We start from the raw sequence: 15,721 nt of genomic DNA on the forward strand, positions 1-15,721 counted from the left end.
ACCTTTAATTAATAAAGTCAAACCTTATGGAAAATCGATTTAGTCTAAATGAAATGAAAGTCTACTGATTTTTTTTGAATGCCAGAAAGGTTGCAAAGGTCCAGTCCGAAATCAAAGGCACATCACTTTTGTTCCTTTTTCTTTTTTATCTTGCGTGGGTGCATTTGAATTCATTTGAAATGATAATGAAGCGACATTTTAGAAGTGAAATAGCTTCTAATAAAGTGTCTCCATCTGTAGAGTAACAATAAAAATCGGAGGCGCAGTTAGATTTCATCCCTGAGGGTAACAGTTGTGCAGCCAAGAACATTGTGTGAAAATGAGACACTTGCACAGACAGTAAATAAAATGGTTTGAAAGGCCTTGTTTGTTCTCCATGATACATCTGATAGACCAATCAGCACGTCTGTCACCGAGCTGTCATGTCGTGCAGAGTTTTATGCGACGTTATTGTAAGGAGTTTTTTTTTTTGACAAGGGACTGCATCTTCACTAAAAACTGACACATTAAGATGCCATTGCATTTGTCTCACTTTCTGATATCAGTCTGATAAATCAGCACATAGCCGCTCTCATCTCTTCCAGTGTGAATTTACACCTACATGAAAGTGCACTGCTTTTTCTTTGTAACACCTCAGACTTGTAAAAACTGAATGTTGGGGTGCAATCACACTTCTCTTTGGTCTGAACTACAAGTGAAAATTTTACTTCTTTTTTTTTTTTTTTTTTTTACAATTGGGAAAAATTCACACAGCCTAAATAGATTGGAAAAAAAAAACATTCACAACACTTCACACCATAGCTTGTTAACTGGATTTTAATTACATTACATCCCACGAGGTTGGAGAGTTTGGCAAGAGAAAGGCTATGAAACATTCTCTGCGTTGTACCTTCAGCTGTTTTTAAAACCCAGTTTTAAACATACAAGTAAAAAATAAATAAATTATGAAGCAAGTCTTTAATAGATTGTTTTCCAGAGTATTCAGATTCAAATTTAAGGCATCTTCACAGGCAAAATTCACTGTACAGATTAAATGGCATCATTGTAGTTAATCCAATTTAACTACAGCAATAAATTCAAACATATGATTATAATGTAAATGGAAGTGAAAGCACATTTGTAATTAAGACACGTTAATCTTTTACAAAGTACAAATACCCATAAGAACGACATGGATCCAGTTAGTGTTCGTCCATACAACCTGTGTCAATCATCCGCCTTTAAAGGGGCGACAGGATTAAAAAGTGGCCTCTCCCTACGGAGCTGTAGTTTTCCAAAGCTCATCTCAAAGTCCTTCTTAGTGCCATTTAGCACCTCCAGACTACCTGTCCTTATGTCATAACCTCGAGCCTTCAGTTGCTGGACACGATAATTTACTATTTGCGTGGTTAGTTCTAGGACAGTTGGAGTCGCTGTGATTTGACACATGCTGATCCCAGCACTGAGAAGACCCTCAAAACGTTCAGCCAGAGTAGATTCAGGGTAGTACAGAAGAGCTGGGCACCTGAGGATGATGTCCCGCAGCTCTGTCTCAGAGCACCCAATGGTGTCTTGAGAGTACAGCAGAGTGCGACGCATACTGTCTGGGTTCAGCTCAGTCACAAAGCCCTTCAGCCTGGACAGCAGGTGGAGCAGCTGGGGTGTGCTGAAGCCCTTGTCTCTCAGAAAAAGGAAGTTCTCCCTCAGCACCTCTGGAGGCTTGAGAAGAACAAACGGGTTCTGACTCAGCAACTTCTGAAGCCAGATTTTCATGTTAGCTTCCTCCCCTCCGAGCTCCTGGTAGGCGTGTTGGAGAGTGTGGACCATCAGCTCGTTCTGCTCTACTGGCCGGCTGAAGCTTTGAGGAGCGCTGGCCATGAGTTTGGTGATGACTCGTTTGTTCAGGTTTAAACTCTGGAAGTAGGAGATGTTGTTTCGCTGGTTGTCATGGTGACTGGAGGAGGTGAAAAATGAGGCTGGGAATTTCTCAATGACACCAACCAGCTCCCTCTGGTTTGGACACACAGACATCCACAGCTCTTTTTGAGTGTAAATCTGCTCAGGATTACAGAGGACAGCCTCAGGATGACTTGTTAAAATATGAGCAATGATGGGGCCCGAGGCCCCCATGTTCTTTAGGAGTTCAGCTACTTCTTTTGTGTAGGCTGGACTCTGAAGCAGCACCCATCCTTTAAGTTTCCGGACCTTCTGGATGTCCACAGATAGATCATAAAGAGCTTCTACAGTCTGCTGGTTCTCTGCTACACTATGTGTCGCACGTGATCTGAGGTTTAAAGGTAGAGCTGTGACAGGTTGGCACCGGAGGCACAGGAATGTCGCGATCGAACGCAGCATTGATGCAAATTCCTAACACCAATCCCCTAAACACAAGGAGGAAAAGAAAATACAGAAGTAACCAGAGCACACAGACCAATCCTTACATTTATTTAACGCTTGTGGTCACCCTTGCTTTGTGAGGTTTTGCCCATCATGACAGCAGAACAACATTAATGTTTTTTCTAGCTCCAGAAATTTTAAGCGAATAAAAACAAGGTCCAGGCACGCAGAGCTGGGGGATATTTCTAAAGCACAACCTGTATTGATTCATCTACCTTTATTATTTCTAAACTGACACACTTTGTACCATCATCTTCCAGCTCTGACTCCACTGCTTCATGCTCCTTTGGTTAATGTCACACATCCTATCTTTGCATGCATAACAGAGGCTTTTTATCGGAACTTAATGGTCTCTCTGTACAGCTGCTGCTATATGTTTCATAGGGGAAAAGCAAGAGCCAACTCGATTACCTGACACTGCTGACGACTATTTGTAGATAGCATCTTTGAAAGCAGCCTGTTATTACTCAAAGCTTTTTATTTCAGCACTGTAAATAAACATGTTCCTTACATCGTCACAGAGGCTGCTTGTATGACTGACGGCATTTATTTGACCATGTCAAAATACAACCCTTCTTGCACTGACCCGGGCATTTTCATTTAAAGAGTCATGTCGGGTACAGAGCGTGCCAGCGGAGCTAACAACTATGCGAGATAGTCTCAATATACAGCTGACAGCTCATTTATTATAATATTTATTCATTCTTGCTGACAAAAGATGTATACATTTTAGAAACACTGGGGAAACCTTTGCAAAACAAAAATGAATTACCTTTGTTAGCGGTCAGAGGATGTGACGTTTTGTTATGAAACCGATTTCTTCGTCTACACTTTGTGTTGTGTGGTGTTCCACAGCGACACCCACAGGCCCTGACTGGTACTGCAAGCAAGGCAGCTACCTGTAAACTCAACTGACCCTTAAATAGAAAAATTATTTTAAGGACAGAATGCAGAGAGGTCGATGTAGAAGTGTGTTATTTTATTTGATGTACCAATTTGCCCAACTTCTCTGTTTTTTAAAGCAGCACTCTTTTTATTGCAGCCCATATGTCTGATAATTAAATAATTTTGACAAAAATCTGTATTTCAAACAGCAGTTGGTGCTCTTTCAAAACCCTGCAGCATACGGGGCCCTGATGAGTGTAATCAGTGCCGGGCTGAATTGGACTGAATGCACGGAGAGTTTCCTCGCAGTTGGTGCTTAATCACGATGCTTGATCACCAGCTCTGCAAGCTGTTCCATATAGTAGCACAGGAACTGCTGCTGCTGCTGCTGCTGAGTGAGTATCTGGGTTCATTATAGTTTATATAATAGTAAACAGATGATACGTCTCAAAGGAAAAGAGGTCAGTGCTTTTGTTAAAAAAAAGAAAGGAAAAAAAAGATCCTTTTCAGATCCTGTTCTAATCTGTCCATCTTTGAGATGATTGTTTCTGTACATGATCACTGATTTAAAAATGAGCCTCATAAACAAGTCAAGTAAAACTAACATTAAAACACTTATTGGTTCTAGTCCGTGCGTAGCAGCCTGTGATCGCTTTTATTGGCAGAGGAACAGTAGTCACCGCAGGAATCGACATATGCACATTCATTATCTATAGCAGTAGCACAGTTACACACACAGAGGCAGACTCTCGAAATCACAAGAACTGTCATCATACTTATTTCAAACATTGTTATAATTAACGCTGTTACTGCTGCATGTAAAGCAAGGTTGAAGTTAATATTCACTGAAGAAAAAAAAAAAAATATATATATATATAAAATTACATAATGTCTTAAAGTATCAAGAGATTCCATGTAAATTTAAGGAGCTTTTAAATTAAAAATTCACATTTAAATAGAAAAAAACTACTCGATCAGTTGTTTGTTTGCTTTTAATATTTGTTTTTTGCTAATAAATTACACTCTAGATAAGTGTGTGAACTCCCCCATAGCTCATGCTGGTTTCTTATTGCTTTTATATATGACTTTATTGGTCTCTCACATGATTTTAAAGCAATTTTGGTCCACTTTTTGTTCTAACATTACTTTCGTTCATTGAGGTTTGGAGGTCTTTGTTTATGCACTCAAGGTCTCATTGCAGCATCTGTGCTTGAGATCATTTTCCTGTTGTATAACATAATTTCCCTGTCAGTTGGCTTCACATTTGAATCTTCAATGCAGGTAAACAAAAGAGGTCACGGTCAGCTTCATGACTGCAGGTGCTCAGGTCCTGTGGCTGCAAAACAAACCTACTCCTTCACCACAGCGCTTCACATTTGGTATGAGGTGTTTTTGCTTATATCCTGTGATTGGTTTTCATCAGCTGTAGTATGATGCATTTTGTCCATAGTACATAATTCATAATTCTTCTAATTCTAAAGTTTTATGGTTTGTTGAGATCCAACTTTGTAAATCCAAGCTGTGCTCCCATCTTCTTTTGGGAGAGGCTTTTTCTTAGTAAGCATTCCAAACAGACACATTTCTTGTGTTTGTCTAACGTTACCTTCATAAAATGTAACATTCAATATTGCTAACTGAGGCCTGTTCTGTCTGAGATGTAGCTCTTGGTGTTTTTTTTTTGCAATTTCACTGCATATTATTTCTGACCTTGGGGTGAATTTGCTGGGATGTCCACTTTTGGGAAGACTGGCAGCTGTCTTGAATGTTTTGCACTGGTGAATAATTTTTCTCACTGTAGAATGATGAATTGGAAATGGCCTTCTAACCCTTCCCAGACTGATGGGCAGCACAATTGCTTCTGTAATATCATTTCTGATGTTTTTCCTCTTTGGCATTGCATTAAAACACACCTGAATGCTTCACACCAGCAAACTGCCAGAACCTCTGCTTTTATGGAGGTGGCCACAATTGCTGATATTTCGGTTAATCAAATGCATTTGATTAGCAGCACCTGGCTGGTACTTAATTCCTATGTAAGCACTAAGGGTGTACTTGTATCGTCTGTTTTGATTATTTATTTTTTCTGCTTCCTGTGGAGGGGTGATCTGGGGCATGTGGCCCTCTTTTACCCACATCTGCAAGCCCATTTATTGATTATTATGTGGACTTTCTGAGTTTCATCAGTAAATATGTAAAAATGGCTTCTCGAGCATGTTTTACAGCATCGACTGCAGGGTCTAATTTGTGATGAATGCATTGAACGGCAGTCATGTTAGGGCTTTTTACACAGGAGTGTAGCTGTACCATTAGTTGCAAAGCCAACAAACTGTGTACCTCTCTTTAGAGACACCTTTCATAGCATGGCTTTATAGCAGAATGTAACAGACAACAACCTTGTTGTGTAACTGCAAATCAGCAAGTTGAAATAAGAAGCTCCATAACTCAACTGATGTAACTGGTGGGTGACTTGGCAAGACCTAAAACATAAATATATTGCAACATATTTGATGTGATTCTATCGCTTACAAATAGACTAGCTCTTAATCATAGACTTGCATCTCTGCCAGATCGCCTAATGGGACTCAAGTCAGTATGTTTTACTGACCTATCCAACTTATCCAATGAATCCATCTTGACCAAGTCCTCTTATTAGACCAACAACTAACCTGTTTCCTGTGCAGATATGTGGTTTCCCCCTTATCTGTTTGCCCTCTCTCCTCAACATACTGCAATTTCTGGCAGTAACAACCTGTGAAAATGAAAGAAAGATATCCAAGAGAATGACTACTTTGTTACAAGAAGAACATGCAGATTTTACATAGCATGCACGAAGATAAGATCTGTCCTTGTTTATGTTACCTTTACAGTGTTGCAAAACAGAAAATCCGCTTCATATTACAGTATGCTGCTAATGTTAAGCAAGTATTTACCCAAGGACCCAACATCAGAGAGAAGTATTGATTTTCATAGTTGTACTATTAATCAGCTATAAAGAGCTCAGCATTCATAGAATGAGAAAGTGGAGTAATACGATGAGCTGTGACCTGTTGTTTTATGGCAGGTCAAAGTCAGTATTATTATTAATTAGTCTGGTGCCATATTAAACAACTGGGCAGAAGGCTGGCGAAGTAAATAAGCCGAGCAGTTTATTATTGACAGATTTAAAATCTTTTACAGCTACCAAAAAAATAGTTCACACAAGACACAGACAGTTACTTTATAATCAAACTGCAATATTTCAAGGCTTCTAGTAACACTGATAAGGACGCCGTCTTCTATTCACATTCATATTGTAAATGCACTGTCAATGTCGCTTAGCTTGATATAACAGGAGACAGCTTTTGTGTCTTGTACAAATTCCTCAGTTGTTGCATTATTAAACTGATAAAGCAACGGATGAATAATTTGTGTCCTCTCACAGTGACAAAAATAAATAAATAAGTAAAAGTGACAGTGCAATATACCAGAAACATAACCTAATACAAGTTTTCTAATGCAGATTTAGTTCAGATTAGTCCACTCACTCAATATCATGATGATGGTAAACAAAACTTGAACTGCATGCATTTATAAATGTGCAATCAAGCTTGCATGGAGGAAGAAGGGTTTATCTCACAGATACACAAAGATGCATGATGAGTGATGTAACCTGGAGTAATGCAGTCTTTCAGCATCAGACTTTTTCCAGGCCGTCTTCTGGAGCTAATCAGACCCCAGCTTATGTCCCAGCAGCAGGTATCAATGGATTCAATTCAGTTTTATTTATTTCACATCAAATCACAACAACAGCTGCCTAAAGGCGCTTAATCTGTCTTCTTAATCCAAACCTACCTGGTGGTTTTCTCTATGGCTTCAGTAGTGGATCTAACAGATCTCTTTTTATCTTGTCCAGTGATGCCTTGTACTTTGCGCCCTGTAAAACCTCACCAGCTCACCCTCACAGGCTTGCAAGCTTCCAAGCTTACAGGCTTAGTGGTACTTACACCTAGTACCTAGGAACTTGGCATGATTTTGTTTGCTTCATCCATTTGCTATTTCCAGTTGTTGGCAGTGGTAAGGCTAGCTTTTGGAAGATGTTAGAAAATGAGATTTTCTGCTGTAGTACATTTTCCCTTCTCATTGGAGCTCGTTGCGATCACATCCCCACCATCATACTGGTTCAAAGTTCCCCCACACCCGCTTGCACACACATCTGAATAAGGTGTTGCTGGTCTTTGTCCTTGGTGTCGTTGACCCTGGTTGAGGGAAATAGGTCTTATAAAAGAGAAAGGAGAAGCAGACCATTTTGACTAGGTGGATCACACCTAAAAATAATTATCTCATAATCTCTGAAATCTCAAGGAGTTCAAAAAAATAATTAATTTACAATAAAATAACATTGTAAAACCAGGCTGGGCCAGGAACAACTGAAGAGTTTAAAAGACTAAGTAACATAAAAAGAGTTCTAAAACAGTATATATACAGAAAACCCCCACAAAACTAAAAGATTTTGCAGTAAAGTGCCTCCAAAGCCCTAAAAGAGAGCTACAAGTCCAATAAAAAAAGTCCCCTGTCATCCCTCATCCCTCATGTACCTGTTTGTCTTCTGTCCACGCTGTGTGCACTGCATGCTGACCTGTGAGTGAAGGTCAGCATGCAGTGCTGAGTCACTCAGTCAGTGCTGAGTAAACACCAATCCTTCTTTAGTACTATGAAGGGTCAAAGAGAGATCCTTTGCCCACGGGTGATCCTCACTTTACTGTCACAATACCACAAGGGCTAAGATGCTGTCTGTCTGCCTCCTGCTCTCACTACAGTCTCTCTCTCTTGAAAAACCAAGACCACTATGCCCCCCCTCTGCCAGATTTCGAAATATCTGTCCAGATATCTGTCCTCTGTCTGCTGTAGCTTGCTCCAACAGGTCACTCTTTTATCCCCCTGGCCTGGTCTGCTGTGGCTCTCTCCTGCTGTTGGCTTGTCTCTGTTATTAAGAAAGTTTAACAGAGCAGGTGTGTCGTGTTGCCTTTAACTTGGGAGGCTTCAATGTGAACTGAAATCCCAAGTAATTCCCCAAATAAAAGCATGCAAATAAAAAGTGAAAAAACAAACAAACATGCAAAGCATAAAACAATCAAAAACCATTAGTAAAAAAATCCCATCACAGCTCTCGTAACTATTTCCTAATAATAGCATGATGAAAAGTTTCAGTGTGACTCGTGAAAAGATACTGTAGCAACTTTGTGGATAATTTATAATGCATAAAGTCGTACAGTTGTTCATGTTTAAGTTAATGTGTCAAGTGCAGTGTTAGAACGGGTACTGCAGGCTCGTGTTGTTGGTGCTATGTTTAATTCAATGTAGTTCAGTTCACTTTTATTTATATAGCACCAAATCACAACAACAGCTGCCTCAACTCATGTTATATTATCAGGTAAATACCTTCCAATATTAAAAACCAAACTCCAACAATCAGACAGAATTCTATGAGTAGCTGTAACATGTGGAAGGAAAATCCTTTTAAAACGAAGGACCCTCCAGCAGAAGCAGGCAGAACTTTGCTGTTGTTCATTTATAACCTGATCTCCAACGTTATGACTGAGGATGATTTTGGCTTGTGGCAGCCCACCGTGGCTGAAGCTGCTTAGGCAATTAGTGTCCCTGACCTAGGGCTGTGCAATATCATATAATCTGCAATAATCCCGTTACAAATTTGAAACGATATAAAAATGTAATATTGTGACGTCAATGTGATAGCAACACCACCAACACCATTTACATCCCCTAATGCAGGGGTGTCAAACTCAATTGCACAGGGGGCCAAAACTCAAAGCACACTTTAGGTCGCGGGCCAAACAAGATAAACATTTATTGAACACACTAAAACAATGTTTTTTAAACATAAATATGAATAAAAACAGACAGGAATATTATTCCAGAATAAATAAACTTAAAAAAAATAAACTTTCATAAACTTTGAGCGGCTAGCTTCGCAATAACAGAAGTTTGACTTGATTGACACGGGAATGTTCCCAGTTAGCCTAGCGTTCAGCAAGGAGGCTGCAGCGCTGCATCATGGGATCTGTAGTTTGTATATGTGGCTGCTCTGCCACCTGGCTGTAGCTCAGGTGGCAGAGCAGGTCAACCACTAATCAGAAGGTCGGTGGTTCGATCCCAGGCTGGCCTCCTGGCTGCATGTCAAATATCCCTTGGGCAAGATACTAAGCCCATTTTTGCCTACTGGTGGTGGTCAGAGGGCCCGGTGGCGCCTGTGTCCGGCAGCCTTGCCTCTGTCAGTGCGCCCCAGGGCAGCTGTGGCTACAATGTAGCTTGCTATCACCAGTGTGTGAATGTGTGTGTGAATGGGTGTGTGAATGGGTGAATGACTGAATGTAGTGTAAAGCGCTTTGGGGTCCTTAAGGACTAGAAAAGCGCTATACAAATGCAGGCCATTTACCATTATTAGCGCCTCATATCGCCAGGCCATGCATAACAATAATAGTACATCTATATAAAATGATCTCGTGGGTCGGATATAAATGTACGCCGGGCCGGATGTGGCCCGCGGGCCTTGACTTTGACACATGTGCCCTAATGCATGCAACAAGACAATCACAAAAGCTGTGTGTCAGCATCCATTGATGACTGAGTACTTAAAATGGGACCTACTTCAACAGCCTTCAAGAAACCACAGGGCTTTGCATTATATGCAAAAAAGAATTCCAGATAATGGTGGAAACTACTGACTTGTTTCACCATTTGAAGTAAAATTACATTTTCGAGTACAGCCAGGGTATGGGAGAGGGGATACTAGCAGTTGGTGATAAGAGACCCAAATGTAAACAGATAACTACAGTCATTATCACTGGAGTTCTTGTTAGTTGCACTTGCTATTTGCATTGACTAGTTGCACTCTAAATGAAAACAAGCGATGGATGGAAATTATCAGTGTGGTTACATGGTGGGAAAGCAGGGCTTTAGGTAACTGGTTAAAAAGCTCAACTCAAAATATAACATCGCAAGTAGATTTAAAAATTTTTTTATTTCCTTATGGAGGTCTTGAAGAGTTACAAGCTTAAGTTTCTTTAGTTATTATTGGACTAAAGCAGTCATAGTCTTTTGCTATGTGCTCAAAACTATACAGTCAGCATTAATGCCTTTCACTAGCCTTTTATTAAGTGTTATTTGATAACTGGATGCCTTTGCTTTACCTGTGAATATCACAACACTCCAAGATATTTTGTAAAAGTGACTCTCATAACAGCCAGCAGCACTGCTGACATAGCAGTTGTGGAAAATGGAGCATCAGTGTTGGGTTGTGTTCCAGGAAGTGTACAGCGGTTGTTCTAAGAAATAGTTAAGTGCAGAGACTGCGCTGCATTTTCTGTCACCTTTAAAATGATGTCAGCTTCTCCAGTTTGATTTTGTAAATCTTTGAGTGCCCAGTCACTGGATATGTATCAAGTCTATATTTTGTGTATAATTTCTGAAACAATTATGCATTCAGAGATGAATACTATTGTTTTTATTAAGGACTATCATCATAAAAGCGCACGCACACACACACACACACACACACACACACACACACACACACACACACACACACACACACACACACACACACACCCCCCTACTACCTGTTCTGCAGCTGCTGTAAGCAGAACAAAAGTGGCAAACCACAATGAAGAAGCCTTTCAGTGATCGCAATTTCCATTCACTCAGACACAACATGACCTCCTTCAGGTTTATAGAGCTCCTGCTTTTCCTCCTCTTCAGCAATGTCTACAGTGAGGAGTCAGAACCCATTTTCAAGGCAGAGAGCGAAGTTATCCAGCTGGGTAATTGTTTCGGAATGGATTATATTGTTGTTTATAGATCTGCTTCAGAGGGAGACCAACTGCTTGGCAACTCTTCAAACAAGAACATGCCCAGCACACCACCTGCAGACCTACAGGGTCGTACCCACATCAGTGACGATCCCAGCCTGCTCGGGTTTCAAATCAGTAACCTCACTCACTTGGACTCTGGGATTTATAGGAGGGAATGTTGGAAGAACCAGACGATAATCAGCCAGAAGACACAGCAGCTCACTGTGTGTAAGGAGCAGATTGAATCTGAAGACATAATTGTAAGTAAAGACGGTAAAGGGACTGAGATCTTGTGCAATAGCAGTGCTATTGGCTCTGAGGGAACATCTGTACGCTGGTACCATGAAATGTATCCGTCTTATGAGCTCACACTCTTCCTGGATAGCAGTGTTTCGCTGAAGCCTCTGGTGAAGGAGCTTGCAGGTGTGGTAGATGTAAGAGACAACGGTGCATTGCTCGTGTTCAACAACATGTTACAGAAAACCACACACTTTAAGTGTCTTGTGATGAAAGGTATCAAGTGTCTTAGTTTCCAAACCATGCACCCACCAGATGAGAGTGAAAGCAAGGACGTTTTTGTCTCACTGGGGGACAGAGTGCTTCTAAATTGTTCTATTGATGAGGGTGACCAGGCGTGGGAAACTCCACTGGGAAGAATTGATGGTAACACGAGGGGCAGTCCAATGTACATATCAGCTGATGACTTCTCACTGGTTATACCTGCCATCTCTGCAGACTACACTGGAGACTATTCATGCATCTCCCCCTCACGTGAGATGCATTATGCATTGTTTCTTTGCCCCAGAGAATCTGTTGTTTATCAAGTTGTTGGTCAAGGTGAAAATGTCTCGCTCGTGTGCAATATTAACCAAGATGATCCAGAAAGAGTGCAGTGGCACCGCTATGGACTTACAGGGCACTATGAGATCATCCACAACTCGCAGGACAAAACTGTTCCCATCCCTAAAGATCTACGAGGCAGAGTGACTCTATCTGAGGATGGGACTTTGCTGACCATCAACGACCTGAAGGTGAAGGATGGAGGGAAGTACATATGTGCTGTTTTAAAATACAGTGAGATGACTTCTACGGATGATGATATAGATAATGATGGAAAAGGTACCGGAGAAAATGAAACCAGCAATAAACACCTGTGGATCAATCCACCAATATGCATTTTTAAGCAGGAGATTAGTCTGATCATATTAGTCAACAGTGCCAGTAATGCTACTGCATATTCTGTGGGGGCAGGACTGGTGGTGCTGCTGGTGGTAGTTGGAGTCATTGTTACAGTGATAGTAATAAAGAAAAAAGCAAAGCCTTTGCCATTGCAGAGAAAAGTGACATCAAATGTAAAAATGGATATAGATCCTGGCTGTACTGAGAAGTTAACTCTGTCTAGTGCTTAATAGCCTTTGTAAAATAGCTCCATTGTGACTTAACATCCACCTGACACATGCTGTGCTGTAGAATCTGTAGATAAATCAAATGTGTTGCTATTTTCACCTGTTGTCTACCATGAGAAGACTGTTTTTAGACATTTTTTTAACTTAATGTAATGTAAGAACATCGATCAGATCATTGCGATGAAAGAATTAAAGGCAGCTAATTTGTTGATTACATGGTTACATTAGCACTATAGTCTGAAATCATTCATAATAAATATATTAATAATGATATACTACTAATAAATAATGAAACAACACACCAAGGACTTTATAGTACGACCCTCCAGTGTTCTTAAACAATTCCCATTTCTGCACTTCTAAATTCTGTCTCGTTTCTCATCTCATTTGTTGCAGTGAGGAACTTCACTTGTTTAACTTGCAGCCATCACCTCACTGTCACTTTTAGCAATGTTGGCTACTACATTGTAGGTTCTACCAAGTCTGAGTCAGACCTTAATGCCTGATTTAAACTATTTCAGGAAGCCGTTGTAGAAACATAGTTAAGAGGCCAACGTCTTTGGCCTCATTTATGCTTGTGTGTGGTTACGTGTGTGGTTGTGTCTCTGTGTTTTATGTGCGGTGCTAGCCAATAGAAAAAAAGATGAGGAAAAGGCAAGGCAGGCATATTTGTCAATTAGGGTTTTTTTCTTCTTTGTACATTACCTCAAGTCCATTTCAGTAGTTTCAGCACTCTCCTTCCAGGAATCTATTGACATTTGTGAATTCATATACTGATGATATAATTTTTTTTTACACTGAGGTGATGATTGTTGTTCTCTCACTGATAAATTAAAAACTGCAGCATAACAATACTTGGAAATGCATGAGAGAAATCAGCTGTACTGAAGTGGGCTGCATCGACCTGACGCTTAGTTACATTTGTTGGGAGGTGTACATCGGGTTATGGAGTAGTCCCTCCGAATCACAGGATGCTGCTGTTGCTAGCAGCGGTCGCAGAGAAGTACCAGAAAAGAGAAAGAGGTACGTACAACAGCGTGAGCATGAGACAGAGGAAGGTGTAATGTGGTAATAATTTAGATGGAGGGACATAATTGGGAAGGGGAGAAATTCAAATAAAATGAATGGCTACTTTGACTATAAGCCACTTCTGATAGCTTAAGTGTAGCTTGTAATTGTCACATTCTGCAGGACATCAGTTGTTTGGTTTTTCTTTTTCTTTTTTGTTTTTTAAGCAAGAGTGGTGTATTTAAAACAAACATAATATATATATCACAAGTTTACTCATGTGACGTTTCTGGCTACCTGATAACCATGAGTCAAACATCCATTGTCCTCTCTGCTCCTTTCTGTTCTTCACAAAATCTGTAGGAAATATCAGTCTCTTTAGCAGCTAAATGCTGTTTGGTTTGTTGTTTGGTGCTGAACACATAGTGTGCAGTGGGCCTGGTGGGGATATTTTTCTTCTTTTACTGGAAACAACTTCTTCTGGTTAAGATATTAAAGAAAAAAAATGAGAATGGACCAAAACATTTAAGCTGCAGGCAGTGAAACCAATGACCGACGTACATCATGCAAACGACACTTCATTGGTAATCCAGTGATTCCCAGTGCATCAATCACCTTTTACCATCTATATCTAAGCTGTAATTGTCACAGCCGTCTGGTCGGTGTGTGGAGCGTACCCAAACGCAGACAAACAACCAGGCGTGAAAACGAACTTAATTGAAACCAAAAGCGAGACATTTTATTAAGGCTGAACAGAACAGAGAAATGAAAAGACAGGAAAGAGCTAAACTATAACTGAACTGGGAAAAGCTAAACTAAACTCTAAACACAGAATGCAGAACAAAAAAACCTGGATACGGGAAACTTGACCTGACAAAGAAAAGAGAGAGACTGACCGGGTAGGTTGGGTGAGTCCTTCAACGCATGCTACCCCTGAATTTTGACACAGCCAATAAATACACAAAGGGGTGACGAGGGAAGTGGAAACACATGGGAACACCCCTGGGACGAATAGACATAATGACACAGAGGCTGTGTCCCAATTCAGGGTCTGCACGCTTGAAGTACGCGCACTAAGTACGGTGCGTACTATAAGTATGAGAAGTGCGGAAGTGAGAGGCTTGTGAAATGGGACGGTATACACTTCGTCGCGCTGTTCAGGTTGCCTAGCAACCATGATACTAACCGCGAGACACTTTACATACAGCTTTGTTTGACAGAAATGAAGAAGAAAAAATGTGTTGTTGGTCATTCATTTTTGTCATGACATCACTTTGATTAGTTGAGTATCTGAGGCTGAGACCACGGGACTGTAAAACATGATTGTTGGGCTTCATTTCTGTGCTGAACAGTCATTTAAGATTAGTTAGTAAATAACAATTAGTTAATGTTGTTCATGAGACTAAAGTCATCTCACTGTGGTAATGTAAATATAATATGGCCAATATTATAGTATTGTCAGATTATTATGATATATATATATATATATATATATATATATATATATATATATATATATATATATATATATCTCACTGACTTTAATTATTAAACATTCGCACATAAATAAGTGACGTCATATTCAGTACTTTTGACAGTTCACTCTTCAGCTGCTCCATCTTATTAGGGAAATTCCATATACATAAATGTAAATTTCAAAACTCAACCCCATCATTTAATTTGTTTTTGATTGAAATTGAATATTACTTAAACTCTCTTAAATTAACTTCCAATAAAAAAGGTTTCTCATTGATTGAAATTCATTCAGAAGTGTTTAACGAATGAGCTGTCACAACTTTCAAGTACAAAGTTGTTATGAAGTCTGTCACATTCCCCCTTTTTTTTCTTTTTTCATTTTTCCTTGTATGTCTACTGTACAAACTGAACTGGAATGACTGACTGTTCGCTTTATAATTTCAATAAAGTTTGGGGAAAAAAGAAAAACCTCTTCGGCCGCTCCCTTTTGCCGTATTTTTGCGGCAAAATTTATCCACACCCACCGCCGGCTATGAATTGTGTGGATATATGGGACCACGAATCATTGCACCGGACCACGCTTGATATTTGGGGAAATCGACGGCGCATTTGGAGTATGCATTTGAAGTACACTTCGAATTGGGACAGCCGTCGTCGCGTGGCGGTGACGTAACCGCACTTAAAATGTGTACTTCAAGCGTGCAGACCCTGAATTGGGACACA

General features: G+C 40.2%; 1 protein-coding gene across 1 annotated transcript; it reads right to left on the reverse strand.

Moving 5' to 3' along the window:
- Positions 1–800: 800 nt before the first annotated feature.
- On the reverse strand, positions 801–4,031 carry mterf2 (mitochondrial transcription termination factor 2). The gene is made up of 2 exons (XM_040025139.1): positions 3,149–4,031; positions 801–2,360 (listed from the first exon to the last, which is right to left on the reverse strand). Exon 2 carries the CDS (start codon positions 2,332–2,334, stop codon positions 1,207–1,209), a length of 1,128 nt encoding a protein of 375 aa, XP_039881073.1. The 5' UTR covers positions 2,335–2,360; positions 3,149–4,031; the 3' UTR covers positions 801–1,206.
- Positions 4,032–15,721: the final 11,690 nt, after the last annotated feature.

This window comes from Simochromis diagramma, unplaced genomic scaffold, assembly GCF_900408965.1.
Source record: "Simochromis diagramma unplaced genomic scaffold, fSimDia1.1 OVJJ01000293.1, whole genome shotgun sequence".
Taxonomy (NCBI): domain Eukaryota; kingdom Metazoa; phylum Chordata; class Actinopteri; order Cichliformes; family Cichlidae; genus Simochromis; species Simochromis diagramma.